Source organism: Gobio gobio, assembly GCF_949357685.1.
Source record: "Gobio gobio genome assembly, chromosome: 2".
Lineage (NCBI taxonomy): Eukaryota > Metazoa > Chordata > Actinopteri > Cypriniformes > Gobionidae > Gobio > Gobio gobio.
In genome coordinates this window covers 3,013,919-3,039,721 of record NC_137098.1, presented here as the reverse complement: position 1 = coordinate 3,039,721, position 25,803 = coordinate 3,013,919, and the positions used below count along the sequence as shown (strand labels likewise).

The 25,803-nt window shown below is 38.9% G+C and overlaps 2 protein-coding genes across 3 annotated transcripts in view; one reads left to right on the top strand and one right to left on the bottom strand.

The window, feature by feature from the left end:
• Positions 1-7,222, top strand: part of aprt (adenine phosphoribosyltransferase) — a 12,520-nt gene extending 5,298 nt beyond the window's left edge. Inside the window, exons 5-6 of the mRNA XM_079805978.1 lie at positions 507-663; positions 6,702-7,222. Coding sequence (XP_079662104.1) covers positions 507-646 — 140 coding nt within the window. The 3' untranslated portion in view covers positions 647-663; positions 6,702-7,222. The remainder of the gene's footprint in view (positions 1-506; positions 664-6,701) is intronic.
• Positions 3,490-25,803, bottom strand: cdt1 (chromatin licensing and DNA replication factor 1). 2 transcript variants are annotated; one of them, XR_013815655.1, is made up of 11 exons: positions 25,208-25,803; positions 21,291-21,422; positions 20,982-21,217; positions 18,368-18,562; positions 16,732-16,877; positions 13,974-14,074; positions 13,689-13,877; positions 12,496-12,639; positions 10,986-11,187; positions 6,169-6,790; positions 3,490-4,814 (listed from the first exon to the last, which is right to left on the bottom strand). XR_013815655.1 is itself a non-coding variant. In XM_079805958.1 (10 exons), the coding sequence occupies exons 1-10, from the start codon at positions 25,709-25,711 to the stop codon at positions 6,627-6,629; spliced, it is 2,013 nt and encodes a 670-aa protein (XP_079662084.1). In that variant the 5' UTR covers positions 25,712-25,799; the 3' UTR covers positions 5,221-6,626. The 2 variants fall into 2 exon arrangements, 1 of the variants encoding a protein (XP_079662084.1); XM_079805958.1 differs by lacking the exon at positions 3,490-4,814 and having other exon boundaries at positions 5,221-6,790; positions 25,208-25,799.

The window sequence follows — 25,803 nt, the reverse complement described above, 5'->3', positions numbered from 1 at the left end:
AAACACGGTCACTAGTAGGTTGTGACGGCTGTCAATCAAAATGTGGAGCGGATTCGTTCCATGTAGAAAACGAATGGATAATTCGGTAAATTGGTTATATTCTTAATATATAATATAATATATAAGACTGTCAATGAACTAATTTCATGTTGCTTTATATTTTATTTGTTCATTATTGGACTGGGTCAGATCTGATGCCTGCTGCCTTTGGGCTCAGTGATGTTGAATTTAAATGACATGTACAATGTTACATTGTGATGGGACTAAAGAACAAAGTATTTTTATAATCTGAAAGGCAGAATACACATGTTTTTATTAAGTTAGATAGACATTGTGTAACCGTTTCAGGTTATGTTTTAGTGTCGGTAGCATGTCCCACATTGTCCCACACAAACTTAGTAATTATCCCACATTTGGTTTGTTTAATGGTGGTCACCCTATGTGAATGCCACATAACGTCTGTCTGCCTGCCTGTCTGTCTGTCTGCCTGTCTGTCTGTCTGTCAGGAACCCTGTGTGCGGCGTGTGCTCTGATCCGGCAGCAGAAGGCGGAGGTGGTAGGCTGTGTGGTGGTGGTGGAGCTCAAGTATCTCAATGGATCTGACAAGCTGAAGCCAACACCTGTGTTCTCTCTATTACAGTACTGAAGATCTCGTGCTTCACAGTTAGTCACATGATGCTTTACAGTTCAGAAAATATGAAGAATTCAGAAATATTCCTATTAACCCTTTAAGGGCTGTAATGACAATTTTTCCAGTCCTGGAAAATGCCTGGAAAATCTTGTAGTCCTCCTTGAAAAATATTTGTGTTCTTTCTCTGCAGTGATTGACAGCTATTATAAAGGGAACACTCTTTGTTTGCTAGCTGTATATAACCCATTCGCAATTTGAAAACGTTTTATTTTTCATCTTGCAAAGAATGATTAGTTTAAATGCAGGATTGAATCCAAAACTGTATTGATTGACATGATGATAACCAGCATTGAACAGGACAAACTAATTCAGTGTAACTGCAGACCTGCAGATCTATTGTTTCTTTGTTGTTCATCAGCTTTGACTAATATTTTTATTTTCAAAAACATAATAGTTCTGTTTTGCTACATTAACACTGGAACATCTGTCAAAGTATGATAAGAAGCTCATATTAAAACTGATTTTATATTCAAGTCATGGCAATAAACTATGGAAGCTGGTTTCTACAATAAGTATATTCGGCCACAGTCCAGATAAATGTCATGTCTGAGTGGGATTTGAGCGAGCGTTGTTTTACCGGTGAGGGTTCATGAGTGGGATTATTACAGGCTCGCTCTCGTCAGAACGCACGCGTATTAAAAAATGGTCGGGTTTTAATTGAGCCCGATCAAAGCTCTAATTCAAAGTTTCGAAAGCCATAATTTCTCCCATCACTACCCCAAAGTTGTTCCTATTCAAAGAGCTGGAATCTCCACAGCTGGTCAGATCATGCATAAAAGCAGCTTTTACAAACCTGGGCCCGTATTTATCAAGCTTCTCAAAGTGCCATTTTAGTCTCAAGTGCTGAGAATTCATGAAATGTACTCCTACTTTCAAACATTAAAGGGTTAGTTCACCCAAAAATGTAAATTGTGTCTTTAATGACTGAGCCTCATGTGGTTGGACACCCGTCAGACCTCCGTTCATCTTCAGACACAAATGAAGATATTTTAGTGTAAATCTGATGCTCTGAAAGGCCTCCATTGGCTCAACTTTACACTCTCAAGACCCTTAAAAGACACTAAAGACTAAAGTTACAAAGTCCATCTCACTACAGCGGCTCTACAATAACTTTATGAAGTGACGAGAATAGTTTTTGTGCGCAAAAAACCCCTAAATAACGACTTATATAGCGATGACGATTTCAAAACACGGCCTCATGAAGCTTCGAAGCGTTATGAATCAGCGAGTCGATTCAGCGGTTCGGAGCGTTATTAATCAGTGAGTCGATTCAGCAGTTCGGAGCGTTATGAATCAGTGAGTCGATTCAGCAGTTCGGAGCGTTATGAATCAGTGAGTCGAATCAATAGTTTGGAGCGTTATGAATCAGTGAGTCGATTCAGCGGTTCGGAGCGTTATTAATCAGTGAGTCGATTCAGCAGTTCGGAGCGTTATGAATCAGTGAGTCGATTCAGCAGTTCGGAGCGTTATGAATCAGTGAGTCGAATCAACGGTTTGGAGCGTTATGAATCAGTGAGTCGATTCAGCGGTTTGAATCGCCAAAGTCACGTGATTTCAGCAGTTTGGCATGCGATCCGAATCATGAATTGACTCACTGATTCATAACGCTCTGAACTGCTGAATCGACTCACTGAATCATAATGCTCTGAACTGCTGATTCGACTCACTGAATCATAACACTCTGAACCGCTGAATCGACTCACTGATTCATAATGCTCTGAAGCTTCATGATGCCGTGTTTTGAAATCGTCATCACTATATAAGTCGTTATTTAGGGTTTTTTTGCGCACAAAAACTATTCTCGTCCCTTCATAAAGTTATTGTAGAGCCGCTGTAGTGAGATGGACTTTGTAACTTTAGTCTTTAGTGTCTTTTAAGGGTCTTGAGAGTGTAAAGTTGAGCCAATGGAGGCCTTTCAGAGCATCAGATTTACACTAAAATATCTTCATTTGTGTCTGAAGATGAACGGAGGTCTGACGGGTGTCCAACCACATGAGGCTCAGTCATTAATGACACAATTTACATTTTTGGGTGAACTAACCCTTTAATTATAAAAGCAAGTTATCAAATGTCTTCAAGCTAAGAGTCACTCTTCCTCTCCCAGTTCTCCAAGAGTTGGAGAAGTCTCTCAGTGGTCTGGAGGGGCTTGTGATGGCACTGAGGAGACATGAGCAAATCTTTCTAGAAGAGGAAGAATGTTTTTAAATGTTGCAATGAGCAGTTCATCAAACGCTATCTTCTTTCTCAGCGCTGGATAATGTTGGGCTGAACTTGCCTTTTCTAATGATTCAGCAAGCAGAAGCGAAAGCCTCTTCCTCTCGCCAGTTCAGTTTTCTTCTATAATCCATAATGGCTGATTATATCCAGAGATCTAGGCCAATAACAGCACACCAGTTTAAAACATTTAATTAAGACATGGTGGAAAACGTGTTTGTCTTTCACTTCAAATGTGTGTATTATAATGTATTCTCTTGAAAATGATTTATTGTCAGATGTGTGTTGAACGTAAACTCCTCTTAGGAATTTCACCATTCAATGAGAATTTATCTGAGAATATTCTTAAATAAGTAAATCTATTCAGTGATTGGTTCATGCCTGTGACATCATCCAAAATCCTGTTTGTGGCACAGCAAAGTGTCGTGAATCAACTTCAGATTTAGTTAGACTTCACTTAAAGTACGACTGAGAACTAACTTAAGCGCAGCTTTGAGTCAATTCTTCAGTAGTTCTCAGACGCTTGATAAATACAGGCCCTGATCATCTAGAAGATGTCATTAATAAATCTATTATCACTGAACAAAGTGTCTGTAGAAAGTTTTATTAATATTGGGACTTCCTTTATATCATACAAATGTATAAACTGATCTGAGATCAGGTTAACCCTCTGGTGCTCTTCAGTCATTTCTGACCGGAAAATGTTCTGTTTTGAAATGTTAGAAATCACATCAGAATGATATGAAACTTGGTGACTTTTCTAGCATTAGGAATGTGAACACACAAAAATTGGGGTCATGATTCGAGCATGCTAATTGGTCGTATAGGAAATAGTAGCGTTCATTGTCTTCGGTCATTAATGAGCGACCATAGGGAATGAATGAGAAATCGGCAAAAACTATTCTCAGAATATTTGTGTGTTCAATCTACAAATCGGCCACAATGCTGAAGAAAAGTACACAGCAGTGACACTCTAAAACATCAAGAGTGTGATATTGACACATCCACTCACACACACACACACACACACACACACACACGAAAAACTGGGCCTATGAACCACATTTTGATTTTTTTTAAATCACAGCTTCATCAGAATGATATGAAACTTAGTGACTTTTCCAGCATTTGGTATGTAAACACACAAACAAATTGGGGTCATGATTCGAGCATGCTAATTGGTTGTAAAAAAATACTCCCACTTGTGCTCTTCAGTCAAAAATGACCACCATAGGAAATAAATGGGAAATCTGCAGAAACTCAAATTCACAGAAAAAAAAAATCTATATTTCTAACAACATCAAAAAATCTAAAACTTTATATTTAAAAAAAAAAATCTCAAAGACTATTTATTATATATTCAAATCAATATAAATAAATCATTAAAAAGGTGTTCAACAGAACTAGTGAATTCTCCATTGAGACCTCTAGTGGTTACACACATGGTTGCAGGATTTCTTAAACAATTCCAAAAGAGGCGCTAATCTGCCATAAAAAAATATTGTTTTGAAGGCCTAGTGTCTATTTTAACCTGAAATACTGCAACAAAAAAACAACATAATGTTTGTGTAATTTTCAATGGCAAAAATAGACCATAATTATTGCATAAATATATAAAAAAAAAAACATTAAATCATCTCAAAATACAAAATTAAAAAGAAAAAATATTATTGAAGAAAAATAAATTGCATTGGTTTTACTGGAGTGAAGTTTAATTTTTAGGTGTCCGGTCACTTCTGACCGGGAAGACGACCAACACAACCCCTAAAGGAAGAGCAGCAGAGGGCTAAACTGGGATGTAGACACTGGTTCATGTGTTCAGAGATAATCGCCCCCTAGTGGTGAACCACTGACATTTCAATACCGTTATGGCGTAATAAAGCCTCGTTTATTGAAATCAGGGCCGGCTCTAGCTCTTTGGTTGCCCTAGGCGAGATTGAGCCCCCCCCCCCATATATATCAACATTTTGAGTTAGATGCTAAATGTTCTCCTCTTATACATATTTGACATTGAAGGGCTGCATAAAACATATTTGCCCACCGGCAACTATAGTTGCCACAGATTCAAATACGATTTTCAAGAAAAAATACAAAAACCTGGGGAAAATAAATGCAGAACATGCCATTCAGAAAAAAATGGGCACAAATGGGTTAAGTATTTATAAAAACTATACAAACAAAAATGCTCCTATAGTTACTCCAAGACTTAAAAAGCTAATTATGACTTAAATGATACACTCTAATAAATTGCACATACAAAAATTCTACAAAGAACGTTGGAGGATATTTAACAAATTATGACTCAAACTATGGATGAACAAACAAAAATGCTTTTATAGTCACTCCAACACTTAATCAAGAAAATTAAGACTTGAAGGATCAATTGCAATACATTGGTCATACACAAATGCTAGAAAGGATGTTCAAGGATATTTACCAAATATTAACTCCATAAACTGTGCAAAAACTCTCTTAAGCACCTGTAAAGACACTTAAGCAAATTATGACCCATAAACTGGATTAACTTTACCCTCTACAAACAAAAGTGCTGTTATGGATACACTGTACTTACCACTACAAAATTCAAATATATAAGTTCTTGTAGCTCTATCCCTATCTTAAATAATAAAAGAAGAACAGTTGTTTCTGGCATTTCTATTCACCTTCAAAATTGACGCAGCATTAAAATTTGGCTCGTCTGGATTTCCTTATTGTCAGTGAAATGCGTAGTAATATGTAGATAACTAGCTAGCTAGTGATAGCTTAGTGACAGCAATAAAACGTCCAATGCCGTCCAATATTATTAGTTGATAATATCGATAATACGAAGTAAATTTACTTAGTTTGACACCTTTATGGCTGAGATGAGAAGACTTATACTGGGCTTTCTTTTGATCGTCTGCCTTTCTCTTTTTCCGTCCCTGTGCACTCGAGGGTTTAACGTTAGACCGCTTCATATTTGAAGAACGCGCCATTGATGAGCTCTTGCCTGACCTAACGCCTGAACGCCTGTGTTCGACAATACTCACCATCAATTCAATCTAATAATCAGGTTAAGTAATTAAACTTGCGGCTGAGGGGGCGCCCAAGGATGATCATGTTTAATAAACAGTATGTTTTATTTCGCTTGTTTAAATTCTATGCTTAATGGGAAGTAAGTTTAAGGGCGCCACTAGAGGGCGCCTGCGCGCCCCCAACACATTTGTCGCCCTAGGCAACCGCCTAGCTCGCCTATAGCAAACGCCGGCCCTGATTGAAATCACATGACTTTGGTCCGTGCTCCGAATCACTGGCTCAGAACAAATGATTCACAAACGTCTCAAAGCGTCTCGCCCATCACTACACTTTGAATTTGTGCCGTATGAACGCAATCCGACTGTCATGTGACCTACCAGCGTAGAAATACCAGTCACAAATCCCGCTTCATGTCCGCATTGTGCATTTCTGAATCTCACTGGAAGTACACGGACAGGTACAGAAGTTCTTGTTTATTGTAAATGATTGAACACATGAATCTTATGATTCAACCTTCACGCTGTGTGTCAACATTTATGAACAATTATTGTGCGGAGATGCAATGAACAAGCTCAGCAGAAATCTCTCCTTTAAAACAAACGTAGAGACAATCTAGTAGAACGCAAACTGGGAACATAGGAAACAATCTAAAGTTAAAATCCATAATAAAATATTGCACATGGTCTGGGGTGTAGTTTGGGTTTGCTCAAACGCGCTCCTCTTGCTTCATCTTCTGGTTCAGGAGGTCCAGCACGAGGTTCAGATCTGTGGTTTTGTCCAGTTTCAGGTACTGGTCTTTCCTGATGGGATGCAGAGTTAGCCACGCAGGCATCAGCTCGGCCAGCAGGCGGAGATGCTTCTCCATCTCATCTGAAGCAGACGGAGGAGAGAGTTTATATGAATCAATGTTACACCAGAAAAACCAACAGTGAATCCAAAAAAACAATAAGTGAACTTTTATCATCACGATTAGCAACACACTATTAAACGGTCACCATGAAATCTAAATGAACAATTCATGTTTAACCCAGTGTTCCCAGTCAAAAAAAAAGCTTGTAAAAATGCGATTATAACCAAATATTGATTCAATCTGTGTGTCAAATTGTTCTCTATTAAGACAAGTGTTGGACTTTTGGATCTGATTGTTCATTGGCCTTCTTTATCAGAGTTTATGCACCTCAGAAAGAAAACATTTGTGGATTAATGTCAATATTCAACAAAATATGGGGAAAATATTTGCACTGTTTATCACTTCAATGTTTCACTTGGAAGTTTGTATTTTGTACAAATTAAACGCATTTCAAAACAAAGCCACAATTTTAAGAAGAAATACAAAACATGTCCTGTTTGAAAGAAAAGTTGACAAAAAGATTGAATACAATATTTGGTGATAATATAGACTAATGACAGATTGATAAGCCTTTTTTTGGTAGGCCGGTCATTTTTGACTGTGATTGTTCAATGTAATACATTGTGGGTAATTTTGCCAATATTTTATACAATTTATTTTTACAATATTCTGTCCAAATAATGCTTTTCAGGGTCAAAAATTGGGGTGCATAACCAGCATGGTGTGAAGATGATCTGCGCCAATTTTGGTGAAAATCAAACCAACGATCTAAGAGTTCGAAAAAGTATGATTTTCAAAGAAATTCAAAATGGCGGACAGCAAATTTGCATAAATACGGCATAATTGGTATCATTGTTCTCGGCATGACCCAAGTAATCCATCAAGAGTGCCTTCAGGACACGGTCTCGATAACACATACAGAGTTTCGTACCGATATGCTAATGCGTTCTTAAAATACAGCATTTTAGGACAAAATTAAAAATGTCCGATGCCCAAAATGGTCAATATGGGAAAAGTAGGCATCATCCGACTCAGCATGATGCACTGAATCCGACCAGTTTCATGATTTGACCAGTAGGTGGCGCTGTGGTAACGCCACATGTAGCCTCAGGTCATGCTAGTGAGGACATGTACCAAGTTTAGTCTGAATACGTCAAAGCGTTGTGCAGATTTAGCCTTGTGTCCATTTTGGCGCGCTCTTCATTAAGTCATTTTCGTGTTATACAAGAACGGTTGTGTTTATTAATAACTTTGCCAGCATGGTCTGAAGATGATCTGCACCAATTTAGGTGAAAATCAAACTAACGGTCTAGGAGGAGTTCGAAAAAGTAGGTTTTCAAAGAAATTCAAAATGGCGGATAGCATGTTAGAGCAAATATGGCATCTCCACATGACCCAAGGAATCCATCAAGACCAGTGTTCCCCACATGGTGGCGCCGTCTCAACTCTGAGTGCCTTCAGGACATGGTCCCGATAACACATACAGAGTTTCGTAATATGCTAATGCGTTCTTCAAATACAGCATTTTAGGACAAAATTCAAAATGTCCGAAGCCCAAAATGGGAAAGTAGGCATCATTCGATTCGGCATGATGCACTGAATCTGACCAGTTTCATGATTTGAGCACGCCATTCAGAAGTTAAGCAAAAAACTCATCTTTTGACCAGTAGGTGGCGCTGTGGTGAAATGTAGCCTCAGGTCATGCTTGTGATGGTATGTACCAAATTTGGTCTGAATACACCAAAGTGTTGTGGAGATATAGACGTTTTTTTTAAATGGATAATATATTAATATAATATTCCATACATTATCAGAGCTTGGCAGACAGAATTATAGACAGGTTAATTAATAGATTATAGCCTAATTAATGTATCATTGTAATCATACATAAATAATCCTGCCATTTAAAGTTTGACATTTATTAAAAGAATATTTAGATAAAAATGGGACAAATAATTAGTCATAATTTAAGTAAATTAATAAAAAATTAACATTTTTGAAATTCAGAATTGTCAAAAAAGTGACTACTGGTTCAGAATGACTGCTTAAAGGGACAGTTCACCCATACATTTAAATTCTGTCATCATTTACTCAAGTTGTATCCTGTATAAATGTCTTTATGTTGAACACACAGGAAGATTCATTCCTACTATGGAAGTCAATGGTGTCCCAGAGCAGCCTGGGTACAAACATTCTTCAAAATATCTTCTGTTGTGTTCAGCAGAAGAAAGAAACTCATACAGGTTTGAACATCATGAGGGCGAGTAAATGATGACAATGTTTTAGTTTTGGGTGAACTCTGCCTTTAAAGTGCACCAAATAGGCTACTAAAGAGTTCTTTAGAAATAAATTAAATATAAAATTGTATATTTTATATTGTCGTGAATGGGTGTCCCTTATTCTGCCAGACTGAAGGTGGCAACCCTAGTATATCGTTAACATGCTTCAGAAGATGAAATAGTTTCATTGTTGGGACTAAAAACCTAAAACTGGAAGCCATAAAAGCCCACAAATCCTCCAAATGCCACATCCATTAATCTGCCCTACTCAACTAATGAAGTGCATATCAGTTCATGGTTTGTGTGTATATTAGAGAGAAACAGAAAATGTCAGTATTTCATTGAGACTTGAGATAAAATAAACTGCTTAAGTATTGTAGAGCTTGTATTATTAATTTTGTGGCTGGTGGACAAAGTTAATTTCCATCCCTGGTCTGTACTGCAAGATTACAAATTTAAGTTTTTTAATTTTCCTGTTTTAAAAAGATTCCTGCCGGACCTGTTTTCAGACTCACTGTCGTTGCCTCTATGCCAGGGCTCGACATAAGCAATGGCCCGATGGCCTGGGGCCAGTAAAAGCGCATGTCGGGCCAGTGATTGGCCAATCCCGCGCGGGCCAGTGATTGGCCAATCCCGCGCGGGCCAGTGATTGGCCAATCCCGCGCGGGCCAGTGATTGGCCATCCGCAAAGGCAAAACAACGAGCCAACAACGACACAATCCAGCGTATGGTGAAGTTAATAAACACTGCTTACAATATCGTGAAGAGTGAGCTCCCCTTGACTGCCTAAGTTACGAGAGAACGGTCGCTCTACTCAAGAAGAATGGCCAAGACCGATGTAACGTTAACAGTTAGCATGTCGAAGGTAAGTTACTCAATTAGCTAGCTAATATATCACCTTAACTTTGCTCATAAATGATAGATCCAAAGTGCGAGTGCTTGACTTGTGTCATGAGTGAATTTGGGTGTCATTCCAAAGGCAGCGCGCGCGCTCCGAAACAGACCGAGACGAGACGAGTAAATTATACTTTGGGTTTCATGTGCACGTCAGGGATGGCTGACGCTAAACTGTAGATCCGAAGCGCAGATGTTTCGAGTCGAACGATCCGAAGCGGGATTCAAAAAACCTACGTCACGTGACTACGGCTAAATGAAGCCAAAAATATCTTGTATAATGTGTATCTTTGTTAATTGTTTAGCTTTTGTTTTATATATATATAGTTTATTTTTAGGTTTCTCTATGTTATTTATAGAGAGCTGTGGGAGGGCTGTGTTGCAGAAATTAAATAGTTTATACACATTTTTATATTTATTTTTCTGATGCTTTTCTTTGTCATATATAACAATAACTTGCATATAATTGGATATGACTGTTGGTTGGACATATATATATATATATATATAGCAATAAAAAAATCATAGTTAAAATGACAATTTGGTTATTTTTGCATGTCTCCAGGGGCTCTAGCTCTTAATTCGTGTAATCCATTTGCTGTATTGATTAATCCAAATGTATACAATACATACAGCTTAATGGAAAAGTTTTCCTTATATTTCTTTCAGGGCCAATAAAAATATAGAAGGGGCCAGCAAAACTATGATCTACTGGCCCCAGGGGCCAGTGGGAATTTTTTTTTATGTTGAACCCTGTCTATGCGTTTGAATAGTTATGCTGATTAGGAGTAGGATTGGTGATACTCTGTCTGGGACCTGTATATTTAATTGACATGCTTTGTTCAATCTCAATGTAAATCCCTCCCCCTTTGGAATGTATATAATCTATCAGGTTTGCTGTTTGAGTCAGACTGTTTTCGGACGACCTGCAGCACAGAGAGTTTCATTAAAAGAATAACTTCTGTTTGGTCCCGAAGTCTCCTGGTCTTCATCTTCTGAGTTTCCTACACTTTAGAAGATAAAAGTTCGCAACAGTACTAACCAGAACTGAGAGGAGATCGGTAGCTAGCGATCATGCGGTTGCAGGTGAGCTCCATGAGGAGCGCCGGCTTCTTCTCCGCCACGAACACGTTTCTCAGGATCCTGGCTAACTCCGGCAGCCGTGACATCATCGCCAGGCGCCGCTCCTGCTGCGGGTTCCTCGTCATGGTGGCCTGCAGCTTCTGAGCCTCTTTAGCACGAATCTGAAGACGGAAGAGACGCGGATTAGGCTTCGGGATCGACCCATGTGGGTTTTTTAGTGCCGATACCGATTTTTTTCATCAGCCTTAGCCGATGAGTGATACGGGCTGCCGATATTTGGAGCCGACACTGCTTTTGCTCCCTCAATTTACAACATAAAAATGACACAATGATCATGATGATAACAATTTAAAATTTACAATTTAAAAAAAGGAACATTTATTGAACTAAAAAAAAACTATTTAACAAATAGTAAAAACAGGTGAGGTAGAACAAGAAAAGTTCAGTGGTGAAACTAAATTCTGAAAATAAATATTTAAGTATAAATAAAATAATTAGGGCTGTCAATTTATCGCGATTAATCTCATCCAAAATAAAAGTTTGTATTCACATAATATGTGTGTGTACTGTGTATAATTATTATTTATATATAAAAACACACAAGCATGTATATATTTAAGAAAAATTTATTATATTTATATATAAAATATTTATATTTATATATAATATAAATTATATAAATGTATATGCAGTATATACATGCAAATATTTCTTAAATATACATGAATGTGTTTGTATTTATATATACATAATTATACACAGTACACACACACATATATTATGCAAACACAAACTTTTATTTTGGATGCGATTAATCGCGATTAATCTTTTGACAGCCCTAAAAATAATGACACTATTTCACGCAGTATCAACAAGCGAGCAGCATAATAAAGTGCACACTGACTGTACTATACTAAACTATTTACAACCTAGTCATTTAATGGTTACACTCTAAAAAATGCTGGGTTAAAAATAACCCAAGTTGGGTTGAAAATGGACTAACCCAGCAATTGGGTTGTTTTGACCCAGCGGTTGGGTTAAATGTTTGCTTAAAACAACCCAATTGATGGGTAAGTCCATTTTCAACCCAACTTGGGTTATTTTTAACCCAGCATTGTTTAGAGTGTAGGTGCACTTCACTTAATCTCTTGTAGAAACACCAGCGGTAATTCAGGAGAAAATCTCCCAATGCTCCACGTGAAACTTCAGTCTTTCCACCTTTGACCATCGTGTCATTTCTCAAGTGATTTTGATTAATATGCGCGAGGGAGAGCGAGAGAGTTTGAAGACGGTGAGAGCTGCCCTGTGGACGCCTGTCCGGAAATAATGAAGAAGAAAAAAAAAAAAAAAAAAAAAAAAAAAAAAAAAAAAAAAAAGCAAATATCGGCCGATATATCGGTCTAACACTAATCAGGCTCTTGTAAAACGCAGTGGATGTGTTGAGGTTAGCAGGAAGTGGAGTCGCTCACCCTCTCCAGCAGTGATGGAGGAACTCCTCTGAGGGCACTGGGCGGCTCTGAGGGCGGAGCCACAGATTGGGCTGAAGTCTCGGACTCTTTAGCACACGATGTCTCTGCTGTTTTCAAGGCCATGTTAGCCAAGGCTTTCTCCATCTGGAACGATAACCGTCGTAAAGGAGTCAGTCACGCAAAGCTCATTTTCATTTACAGATCAACTGTTTAACAATTTTTATATAGTCTTAACTCAGTGTCAATGTGCATATTCATCCTAAATAATATGGGAGATCAGAATATGTGTAACCCAAAGCATAGCATGTTAAAAGTCCCCTGATGCTCTTATTTCTGGTGCCTTTTTGAGGAGTGAAACAGATTTTTAACAATTTATAAACCATTTAAGTCAGCCCTACTACGATCAACAGAAGCAAATGCCATCGACTAACAATCCGTGTTAATTTCGTTGATGAATAATTTTCGTCAACAACCTTTTTTCACTGACGAAAACGAGACGATAACTAAATAAAAACTAGTGTTGGATGACAAAAACTATGATGAAAACGTACTGTTATTTTCGTCAACAAATAAAAACGAGAGGATGTTAGTGAGGGTGGATTAGGGAAGAGATGAGGTCAGAACTGATGATCTGTGTAACAGATGCTGATCTAACCTCTGGAAAACACGGCTCATCCCCAATCCAGCTCCAGACCAGCTCAATCAATAACACACATTTATGACAGGATATTGATTATGAACTAATGCTGATGAATGTTAACTTTATGATGTTTATATAGTAATGTGTTTTAGACGGTTGTAATAATGCATATTTTATCTCCTGATCTGAACTTGAATGAGCTCCTGCAACTGCAATAGTAAGCCGAGATTTCAAAATAAGAGTCCTGGTGTATTTCCAGCTTGTTTATCATTAAAAGTCACGCATTATATATTCGTTTTTGGTTACACAATAAACTGTATTTAATTTCATTCCCATTTAATTCATAGTCAGGAGGAAAGACCAGTATTAGACACATATTCAATAAAGTATCAGGGTTATAATAGTTCACTAAAACCATTCCTAGACCCCCTTCCTTCCCAGACCCCCTTCCTTCTTAGACCCCCTTCCTTCGAAGACCCCCTTCAAATTCTAACTGAACCATAAGGAAAATGGAACTAGTAATGCCCCAAAGAGTCGAGGTTAAAGTGCTGACCTTGGGTGTCATGAGAGCTCGTGCTCGGTCCAACACGTCCTGAGCGGAGGTCAGTTTCTCAGTTTGAGGGGGTTGAGGCAAATCACTCTGTGTGACGTTGGGAACCTCGTCCACATTGAACCTCGGATGCCAGCGGGTCAGTTTGTCATCAGGGACGACAATGGGAGGGTTTAGGGAAGCCAGGAATGCCTGTGTTCAACATAAGAGGAGACATGATTGGAATTTACAAGAAACATAATTTCTAAAAGTCTTTTAGGTTTCTCAAATGCAAGTAAACCAGCTTACCTTGTGGTGTCCCTTCACGATTTCAACAAGGTTTTGGTGAAAAACACGCCTTCTTTCTAAAATACGAGAGGCCGACAACACTGGACGAGTGCCGTTAAATTCTGGGGAAAGAGACAAGTTATATATTAAAATAAATTGTAGATTTTTAAACGATTGTTTTAGGTTAAAAAAACTTTTGCGATGTGTTGTGCAGTTTGGTTAATTTTATGTTAAATTGATATAATGGGATTTTGCAGGTTTTTTTAAGACGAAGTCGCTCCGCTCTCAACCACTAGAACATGAAAATCTCTTTTACTGTACCATTGCATCACATTTTTTTAAGTCTCGTTTTCCAATGCAAACATCTAAAGATTCTTAAATCAAGATGCATCTACTGGAGATACAAGACGACTTGTCTTCTTTTCTGTGAGATTAACCAAAGTTAGTTTATGGTTAAAACAGAAACAAACACCTGCCAATGGATTCAGAAAAACTTTCCTTTCAATTTAGATTTTTTTTTTCTCCATAACTCATTGACATTTGTTTTTGTTTTAAGCATAAACACTTAATTTTGTTCAGTTTTAAGACTTTGTTTTACATTAGCATCAAGTAAATGCATCTTAATTTAAAAGATGCTTAAATATTTGTATTGGAAAATAAGACAAATACAGAGAAAGATATTTATTTTTTGCAATTTATGTAACATTTAATGCCATGACTATGAATTTAATGACTTTCTACTCTGATTTAAGACCTTTAAAAAGGCCTTAATTTGCATGTTAATCTTTTTAAAAGACCTTTTATGGTCTCAATCTGTGCAAAACCCTTTTATATCCTAATTGGTGCAAAACCCTTTTAAGACCCTAATCTGTGCAAGACCCTTTTAAAACCCTTTTGAGTCCCTAATCTGTGCAAGACCCTTTTGAGACCCTAATCTGTGCCAGACCCTTTTATACCCTGATCTGTGCAAGACCATTTTAAGACCCTAATCTGTGCCAGACCATTTTAAAACCGTAATCTGTGCCAGACCCTTTTGAGTCCCTAATCTGTGCAAGACCATTTTAAGACCCTTATCTGTGCAAGACCCTTTTATACCCTGATCTGTGCAAGACCATTTTAAGACCCTAATCTGTGCAAGACCATTTTAAAACCCTAATCTGTGCAAGACCATTTTAAGACCCTAATCTGTGCAAGACCATTTTAAAACCCTAATCTGTGCCAGACCCTTTTGAGACCCTAATCTGTGCAAGACCCTTTTGAGTCCCTAATCTGTGCAAGACCCTTTTGAGTCCCTAATCTGTGCAAGACCCTTTTATACCCTAATCTGTGCAAGACCATTTTAAGACCCTAATCTGTGCCAGACCATTTTAAAACCGTAATCTGTGCCAGACCCTTTTGAGACCCTAATCTGTGCAAGACCCTTTTGAGACCCTAATCTGTGCAAGACCCTTTTGAGACCCTAATCTGTGCAAGACCCTTTTGAGACCCTAATCTGTGCCAGACCCTTTTGAGACCCTAATCTGTGCAAGACCCTTTTGAGACCCTAATCTGTGCCAGACCCTTTTGAGACCCTAATCTGTGCAAGACCCTTTTGAGACCCTAATCTGTGCCAGACCCTTTTGAGACCCTAATCTGTGCAAGACCCTTTTGAGACCCTAATCTGTGCAAGACCCTTTTGAGACCCTAATCTGTGCAAGACCCTTTTGAGACCCTAATCTGTGCAAGACCCTTTTGAGTCCCTAATCTGTGCAAGACCCTTTTGAGACCCTAATCTGTGCAAGACCCTTTTGAGACCCTAATCTGTGCAAGACCCTTTTGAGACCCTAATCTGTGCAAGACCCTTTTGAGACCCTAATCTGTGCAAGACCCTTTTGAGTCCCTAATCTGTGCAAGACCCTTTTGAGTCCCTAATCTGTGCAAGACCCTTTTGAGACCCTAATCTGTGCAAGACCCTTTTGAGACCCTAATCTGTGCAAGACCCTTTTGAGACCCTAATCTGTGCAAGACCTTTTGAGACCCTAATCTGTGCAAGACCCTTTTGAGTCCCTAATCTGTGCAAGACCCTTTTATACCCTAATCTGTGCAAGACCCTTTTGAGTCCCTAATCTGTGCAAGACCCTTTTGAGACCCTAATCTGTGCAAGACCCTTTTGAGACCCTAATCTGTGCAAGACCCTTTTGAGACCCTAATCTGTGCAAGACCTTTTGAGACCCTAATCTGTGCAAGACCCTTTTGAGACCCTAATCTGTGCAAGACCCTTTTGAGACCCTAATCTGTGCAAGACCCTTTTGAGATCCTTTTAAGACCCCAATCTGTGCAAGACCCTTTTGAGACCCTTTTAAAACCCTAATCTGGGCAAGACCCTTTTAAGATCCTTTTGAGACCCTAATCTGTGCAAGACCCTTTTGAGACCCTAATCTGTGCCAGACCCTTTTGAGACCCTAATCTGTGCAAGACCCTTTTGAGACCCTAATCTGTGCAAGACCCTTTTGAGACCCTAATCTGTGCAAGACCCTTTTGAGACCCTAATCTGTGCAAGACCCTTTTAAAACCCTAATCTGGGCAAGAGTGAATTAAGACCTTTTTAAGACCTGCAGAAACCCTGTACCACTTAAAACAAATATCATAACTACCAAAATAAATAAATAGCTGCAAAATTTCACTGTAAAACTGTAAGAAGAATGAAGAATAAGTAATAAAGCATGTGTTAAATCATTTTAAAACATTAAACCAAACCTTGACAGCATTTACCGCAAGAGTGAATGTGAATGTCCCTCACCTTCTCCAATGACCGGCTCCACCGTGAGCTGATAGCTGGACCTCTTCACAGTCGCACTATAACAGGGAATGTTTTTCTCCTGGCGGAAAGTGTAGGCCGAAGGAAAGACCGCCTTTATCTGCCCCAGGTGGCTCTCTTCAAAACGCCTGGCAAGAAAGCAGAAACAGGGTTACCCTGTGACACCTTCCTTCTTAGACCCCCTTCCTTCCTAGACCCCCTTCCTTCTTAGACCCCCTTCCTTCCAAGACCCCCTTCCTTCTTAGACCCCCTTCCTTCCAAGACCCCCTTCCTTCCTAGACCCCCTTCCTTAAGACCCTTCCTTCCAAGACCGTTCCTTCCAAGGCCCCCTTCCTTCCAAGACCCCCTTCCTTAAGACCCTTCCTTCCAAGACCGTTCCTTCCAAGGCCCCCTTCCTTCCTAGACCCCCTTTCTTCCAAGACCCCCTTCCTTCCAAGACCCCCTTCCTTCCAAGACCCCCTTCCTTCCTAGACCCCCTTCCTTCCAAGACCCCCTTCCTTCCAAGACCCCCTTACTTCCAAGACCCCCTTCCTTCCAAGACCCCCTTCCTTCCAAGACCCCCTTCCTTCCAAGACCCCCTTCCTTCCAAGACCCCCTTCCTTCCAAGACCCCCTTCCTTCCAAGACCCCCTTCCTTCCAAGACCCCCTTCCTTCCTAGACCCCCTTCCTTCCTAGACCCCCTTCCTTCCTAGACCCCCTTCCTTCCTAGACCCCCTTCCTTCCTAGACCCCCTTCCTTCCTTCCTAGACCCCCTTCCTTCCAAGACCCCCTTCCTTCCTAGACCCCCTTCCTTCCTAGACCCCCTTCCTTCCTAGACCCCCTTCCTTCCTTCCAAGACCCCCTTCCTTCCTTCCTAGACCCCCTTCCTTCCTTCCTAGACCCCCTTCCTTCCTTCCTAGACCCCCTTCCTTCCTTCCTAGACCCCCTTCCTTCCAAGACCCCCTTCCTTCCAAGACCCCCTTCCTTCCAAGACCCCCTTCCTTCCAAGACCCCCTTCCTTCCAAGACCCCCTTCCTTCCAAGACCCCCTTCCTTCCAAGACCCCCTTCCTTCCAAGACCCCCTTCCTTCCTAGACCCCCTTCCTTCCAAGACCCCCTTCCTTCCAAGACCCCCTTCCTTCCAAGACCCCCTTCCTTCCAAGACCCCCTTCCTTCCTAGACCCCCTTCCTTCCTAGACCCCCCTTCCTTCCAAGACCCCCTTCCTTCCTAGACCCCCCTTCCTTCCAAGACCCCCTTCCTTCCAAGACCCCCTTCCTTCCAAGACCCCCTTCCTTCCAAGACCCCCTTCCTTCCAAGACCCCCTTCCTTCCAAGACCCCCTTCCTTCCAAGACCCCCTTCCTTCTTAGACCCCCTTCTTAGACCCCCTTCCTTCCAAGACCCCCTTCCTTCCAAGACCCCCTTCCTTCCAAGACCCCCTTCCTTCCAAGATCCCCTTCCTTCTTAGACCCCCTTCTTAGACCCCCTTCTTAGACCCCCTTCTTAGACCCCCTTCCTTCTTAGACCCCCTTCCTTCTTAGACCCCCTTCCTTCCAAGACCCCCTTCCTTCTTAGACCCCCTTCCTTCCAAGACCCCCTTCCAAGACCCCCTTCTGCAGGTGGATCCGTCTGGCCGCTCACCTGTGCATCATATCCTGGACCCCTTGCTTGACCTTGGCGAAAGTGACCGTTTCGGAGCGGTTGAACAGCATCCCGACGATGGTCTCCGTGCTGCGGAACATCTCGGCCAGAAGTTTGAACTGGTAGGGCAGTGTGAGACCAGGTGGGACGTCCTGAGCGAGAGTGTGGTAACGCTGGTAAGCTGGGAGCTTCTCTCTGAAACAAAAACATAGAACGTCAACAAAACAAACAAAAGCACCAAGGTATCTGGAGAGTTTATTACAATATGAGGGTTAGCACATGACAAGTTACATGTTTTGGGTGAACTATCGGCATTGCAAGGATAACGCATACATTTAATAAAGTTTTCAAAAGCCCTTTATACAGTGTTAATTTCGTTGACAAATAATTTTCGTCAATAACCTTTTTTCACTGACGAAAATGAGACGATAACTAAATAAAAACTAGTGTTGGATGACAAAAACTATGACGAATACGTACTGTTATTTTCGTCAACAAATAAAAACGAGAGGATGTTAGTGAGGGTGGATTAGGGAAGAGATGGGGTCAGAACTGATGATCTGTGTAACAGATGCTGATCTAACCTCTGGAAAACACGGCTCATCCCCAATCCAGCTCCAGACCAGCTCAATCAATAACACACATTTATGACAGGATATTGATTATGAACTAATGCTGATGAATAATGTTTACTTTACGATGTTTATATAGTAATATGTTTTAGACGGTTGTAATGACGCATATTTTATCTCCCTCATCTGAATTTGAATGAGCTCCTGCAACTGCAAGAGGCCCAGACATTTCAAAATAAGAGTCCTGGTGTATTTCCAGCTTGTTTATAATTAAAAGTCACGCATTATATATTCATTTTTGGTTACACAAACTGTATTTAATTTAATTCCCATTTAATTCATAGTCAGGAGGAAAGACCAGTATTAGACACATATTCAATAAAGTATCAGGGTTATAATAGTTCACTAAAACCATTAAAAAAAATGTCATTACTTGAAATTAAATAAATAAATAAACAAATTTATTTGAAGCTTTAGCTTAACCTGATATGGCCTACTGACTAAAACCGAAATACAATGTTATAAAAACTATATAGATGTTTTTAAAAAAACACAAAAGTGAATTGAGCCCTTTCGTGTATTTTTAATGTCAAAAAGTGACAGTCAGTTATGTAAGGCTTAAATGCATTACAATTTAACTAAACTCATTAGATTTTAGGAGACGAAAGCTACTGTAGATTTAGTCGACTAAAACTAAAAACAATTCAGGTGACTAAAATAGGACCAAAACTAAATCAAAATTTGCTGTCAAAATTAACACTGCCTTTATAAAAGGCAAATATGCAGATTTAACAATGATATTGTAAATATTGCTTTGGAATAAATTGTTTACACCACACCACAAAAAAAAAAAAAAAAAAAAATTCCCCCCTGGAAATTAAAGTTTTTAATCTGATGAGTGAACGACGATTTACTTGACAAGGATTAAATGTCGAGTCATACATTTGGTAAACAAACTAGTGTTAGACCGATATATCGGTCCGATATTTGCAATTTTTGCCGATATTTTTTTTCCTGCATTATTTCCAGACAGGCGTCCACAGGGCAGCTCTCACAGTCTTCAAACTCTCTCGCTCTCCCTCGCGCATATTAATCAAAATCAATTGAGAATTGACACGATGGTAAAAGGTGGAAAGACTGAAGTTTCACGTGGAGCATTGGGAGATTTTCTCCTGAATTACCGCTGGTGTTTCTACAAGAGATTAAGTGAAGTGCACCTACACTCTAAACAATGCTGGGTTAAAAATAACCCAAGTTGGGTTGAAAATAGACTAACCCATCAATTGGGTTGTTTTAAGCAAACATTTAACCCAACCGCTGGGTCAAAACAACCCAATTGCTGGGTTAGTCCATATTCAACCCAACTTGGGTTATTTTTAACCCAGCATTTTTTAGAGTGTAACCATTAAATGACTAGGTTGTAAATAGTTTAGTATAGTACAGTCAGTGTGCACTTTATTATGCTGCTCGCTTGTTGATACTGCGTGCAATAGTGTAATTCTTTTATTTATGCTTAAATATTTATTTTCACCACTGAACTCTTTTTTTTTTCTTGTTCTACCTCACCTGTTTTTACTATTTGTTAAATATTGTTTTTTTTAGTTCAATAAAATGTTCCTTTTTTTAAATTGTAAATTTTAAATTGTTATCATCCTGATCATTGTGTCATTTTTATAATGTAAATTGAGGGAGCAAAAGCAGTGTCGGCTCCAAATATCGGCAGCTCGTATCACTCATCGGCTAAGGTTGATGGAAAAAAAAAAAAAAAAAAGGTATCGCCACTAAAAAAATCCATATCGGTCGACCCCTAAAACAAACTGTCGCATCGGTCAGCAAACCTCACCTTTTCTCCGGTTGGTTGACGAAAACGACAGTTGATTTTCCTCATAGTTTTTGTCATCCAACACTAGTTTTTATTTAGTTATCGTCTCGTTTTCGTCAGTGAAAAAAGGTCGTTGACGAAAATTATTCGTCAACGAAAATAACACCGCTGATGATTGAACGACGGTAAACGAACTGTCGCATCGGTCAGCAAACCTCACCTTTTCTCCGCCTCTGGTTCAGCCTGTATCTCAGTAGCTTTAGCTTCCTTCACAACTCGCTCGGCCTTCCTGTGCTGAACCTTTGCCGAGATCTCCCGGGCGGCATCAAGCCTGGCTTTCAGCTCCGCTAGCGCGGACACAGGGGCGGGAGAGGGGCTAATCACCGCTTCAGACTGACCTTTCAACTTCTGCAGCTTGGACTTCAGAGCCGCCACATCCTCTCTAGAAAACGTTTTCTGAAAGAACAAAAGTAGTGTGATTAATGAGAACACCAGGAGGTTCCCACAGGTGTGAAGACCCGTGTGTTACCTGGCTCCTGCTCGTCCGCCTGGACCCACCGTCTCCACCAGGTGAGCCGTTAGCATTGTGATTAGCGCTGTTTTTGGACGGTTTGCTAGCAGTTTGAGCCGGAGCGCTGCTGTTGGCTAAAGGCTCAGTGCTCTAGAACACAGGATGGATTAGCAGCCATTAAACCAAACCAATACACAAACGCATTCACAACACACTCAACACCTCAAGAACTGGAAAACGCAGTCGCACAACATGCCAATGCAAATTACGATCATTAAATTGGGATATTAAATTTAAGAAACATTTAAGATTAAAGGGTTAGTTCACCCAAAAATGTAAATTGTGTCATTAATGACTGAGCCTCATGTGGTTGGACACCCGTCAGACCTCCGTTCATCTTCAGACACAAATGAAGATATTTTAGTGTAAATCTGATGCTCTGAAAGGCCTCCATTGGCTCAACTTTACACTCTCAAGACCCTTAAAAGACACTAAAGACTAAAGTTACAAAGTCTATCTCACTACAGCGGCTCTACAATAACTTTAAGAATCGGCGACAATAGTTTGTGCGCAAAAAAACCCTAAATAACAACTTATATAGTGATGACGATTTCAAAACAAAGCATCATGAAGCTTCGAAGCGTTATGAATCAGTGAGTCGATTCAGCAGTTTATAGGGTTATGAATCAGTGAGTCGATTCAGCGGTTTGGAGCGTTATGAATCAGTGAGTCGATTCAGCGGTTTAGAGCGTTATGAATCAGTGAGTCGATTCAGCAGTTTAGAGCGTTATGAATCAGTGAGTCGATTCAGCGGTTTGGAGCGTTATGAATCAGTGAGTCGATTCAGCGGTTTGGAGCGTTATGAATCAGTGAGTCGATTCAGCAGTTTGAATCGCCAAATTTCAGCAGTTTGGCGGTTTGACACACGATCCGAATCATCATTCGGCTCACTGATTCATAACGCTTCGAAGCTTCATGATGCTTTGTTTTGAAATCGTCATCACTATATAAGTCGTTTAGGGTTTTTTTGCGCACAAAAACTATTGTCGCCGATTCATAAAGTTATTGTAGAGCCGCTGTAGTGAGATGGACTTTGTATCGACGTCTTTAGTGTCTTTTAAGGGTCTTGAGAGTGTAAAGTTGAGCCAATGGAGGCCTTTCAGAGCATCAGATTTACACTAAAATATCTTCATTTGTGTCTGAAGATGAACGGAGGTCTGACGGGTGTCCAACCACATGAGGCTCAGTCATTAAAGACACAATTTACATTTTTGGGTGAACTAACCCTTTAAAACTAAATTATATAACTGACTGGATAAATTTTAGGGCTAGGTAAAAAAAACAACAACAAAAAACACGATTTCTCGATTTTAATCGATTCTCACTTTTACAAAACAATATCGATTCTTAAATCCCAAGATCTTAAATCTCAATATTTAATAAATCTGGCAAGTTATGACAGCCACCCTTTAAATGTTTATATATATTTTTTTACTTATTGGAGTAGAATTATGATTATGTAATTGTAAAGTTAATTATACCTTTATTATTATTATATATAAAAAACAGTGTCATTTAAGTGTTTGTATACAAATCAGTTAATTTGTACCTTCAATATTAGTCGGCTAATGTAGTATCAACTGACTCCCATAGTTTAAAACATTAGTTCAGAAATGAGTTTTCCTTGAGAAAATGTTCCATGTATTATACCTGATACATATCCAAAATAATCCATATTGAATTGAAAATCGAAAGCTTGTGAACCAAAATCAAATTGTGAAATTTGTGTCAATACCCAGCCCTAATAAATTTGTCACCAAATCGCAAAGAAAACCTATAAACTAAGATTATACTGAAAAACTGGCATGATCACTTTGAATTTCACAAAATGGTAAATTATTCCATCTTTTCCTTTCTCAAAAGGTATGGAATTGCACAGACCAGCGACTATATTACATGAAAAACTGAGACTCCCTTTCTTTTCATTTAACTTTAACTTTTCATACATTTATTAAACCCAGAGGTTGTTTAATCCACTTAATGTTGCTGTTAACAAAAAAAAAGATTAATTCTATTCAAATTAGTATTTTAAGCAAGTTAGGTCAAAAAGTAATCTAAAAGTAATCAGATTACATTACTTAAAATGTTTAATGCACTTCATGTTATTGATAAACATGTTATTGATAAACAGTAATTTTCTTGTGTTTTTATCAATATGGTACAAGATTATACTATTTAAATTAGTATTTTAAGCAAGTTAGGTCAAAAAGTAATCTAAAAGTAATCAGATTACATTACTTAAAATGTTTAATGCACTTCATGTTATTGATAAACAGTAATTCTCGTGTTTTTATCAATATGGTACAAGATTATACTATTTAAATTAATATTTTAAGCAAGTTGGGTCAAAAGTAATCAAAGCAGTCAAATTATACTAGCTAAAATGTGTAATAAACATTACATATTTTAAGTAATAAAATCTGACTACTTTGATTACTTTTGACCCAACTTGCTTATAGTAATTTGAATAGTTGTTAAATAGTTAACTTCATGTTGTTGATGACAAGTCATTTCTCGTTTTTTTTAACAATATGGTACAAAATTACACTATTCAAATTAATATTATAAACAAATTAGATCAAAAGTAGGACTAATTTAAAAGTAGTCAGATAACATTATGTGTAAAGTAATGTTCAATGCACTTCATCTTGACAACAAAAACTACTTTCGTGTTTGTTTTTATCAATATGGTACAAGATTATACTATATAAATTAGTATAAACAAGTTAGGTCAAAAGTAATCTAAAAGTAACCAGATTATAGCCTATTATGTGTAATGTTTAATGCACTATGTTGTTGATAAAAAAGGGAGTGCTTTTCCTATTCTGTTTTTTTTTATCAATATGGTACAAGAATACACTATTCATATTAGCATTATTAACAAATTAGGTCGAAAGTAATCTAAAAGTAGTCAGATTACATTACCTAAAATGTGTAGTCAGATTATATTAGCTAAAATGTGTAATAAACATTACATTACATATTTTAGGTAAATAATCTGACTACTTTGATTACTTTTAACCTAACTTGCTTATAATACTAATTTGAATAGTTCACTTCATGTAGTTGATAACAAAGATATGGTACAAGATAACACTATTCAAATTAGATCAAAAGTAGGACTCATTTTACAGATTACATTATGCGTTAAGTAATGTTTAATGCACTTCATGTTGAGAACAATTATTCTCAATTCTCTTTTTATCAATATGGTAGAAGATTATACTATTTAAATCAGTATAAACAAGCTAGGTCAAAAGTAATCTAAAAGTAATAAGTAGTCAGATTACATTACCTAAAATGTGTAGTGTTTATTGCACTTCATGATGTTGATAAAGGGAATAATTTTCTCTTACCATATTGATAAATCAAATTAATATTATAAACAAGTTAGGTCACAAAGTAATCAGATTACATTATCTAAAATATGTAATGTTTAATGCACTTCATGTTGATAAAATTGAGTAATCTTGTGGGTTTTTATCAATATGGTACAAGATACTATTGAAGTGAAATTAGCATTATAAACAAGTTAGGTCAAATGTAATCTAGGCGGATATATTAGCTAGAATGTGTAATGTAGCCTAATAGAGTACATTACTAACTACAACTGACTAAATTATCGTTTTGGTGTAATATTGAATCCAAAAAAAGATCATTAGCATTTTATCACGAACGAATACGTGATATTCTATGGAAAATGTTAAGCAGGTTAAGATTAAGCAACAGAAGTTTTATTAAAGTTGAGGTGTCAAATGTAGTTAAAATATTTTTTTATATTTTGTACAAACGCGTCGTATTTGCGTCGCGTCTTCAAAGCGTCGCGTCTGTTGTTGTTCTATTCCGTTTTGAACCCAATATTTAGCGACACATACCTTCTCTTTATCGTCGTTTTTCAGCAGATCGAGCTTCTTCCTCGCGGTCCTCGGAACCGCGCGCTCCTCCGGTGCCGTTCCGCCGTTCTGGCTCGCGCTGACCCTCAGGCGCTTCTTGGCGCTGCTGTGCCGCTCGGCCGTGGACGCGAACAACACCGAACACACGTCGAACTCCGCCGAGCTCCGTTTAGGGGTCCGGGGACTCGCCGTTAACCTCGCATTACTCACATCTGTCGCGGTCTCTACCGTTACCGTTTCCGCTGACAGAGCCTCGTCGATGACTTTGAGGAACTCCTGCTGGACGCGTTTCTGCGGCTCCGGTGTGGCGGGAGCGCGCGTCGGTTTACGCGAAACGCGTGTGGCTCTGGACGATGTTCTTGGTTTAGTGATCACCGCCGATTCCACAACGTCCACGGACACTTTCTGTCCCTTGGACCGTACAGACCGACCAACGCCACCCGTCTTACTCTGTGCAAAATAATCGGTAACGCGAGCTTGAGCCATTCTTCGCCACGAATGAGATCCCTACCGTGCAGCAATTGTTATTATCCCCACCGGAACTTCCTTTCAGAGTCTTCCTAGACCAACTTTCGCGC

What these genes read in the sequence shown, in the direction of transcription:
- cdt1 (XM_079805958.1), bottom strand. Translation starts at nt 25,711, where the DNA reads ATGGCTCAAGCTCGCGTTACCGATTATTTTGCACAGAGTAAGACGGGT. An exon ending in AAAACGACGATAAAGAGAAG is followed by an intron (nt 21,423 to 25,207) that starts GTATGTGTCGCT and finishes CCTGTGTTCTAG; the next exon opens with AGCACTGAGCCTTTAGCCAA. An exon ending in GAGCTCTCATGACACCCAAG is followed by an intron (nt 12,640 to 13,688) that starts GTCAGCACTTTA and finishes TTATCGTTCCAG; the next exon opens with ATGGAGAAAGCCTTGGCTAA.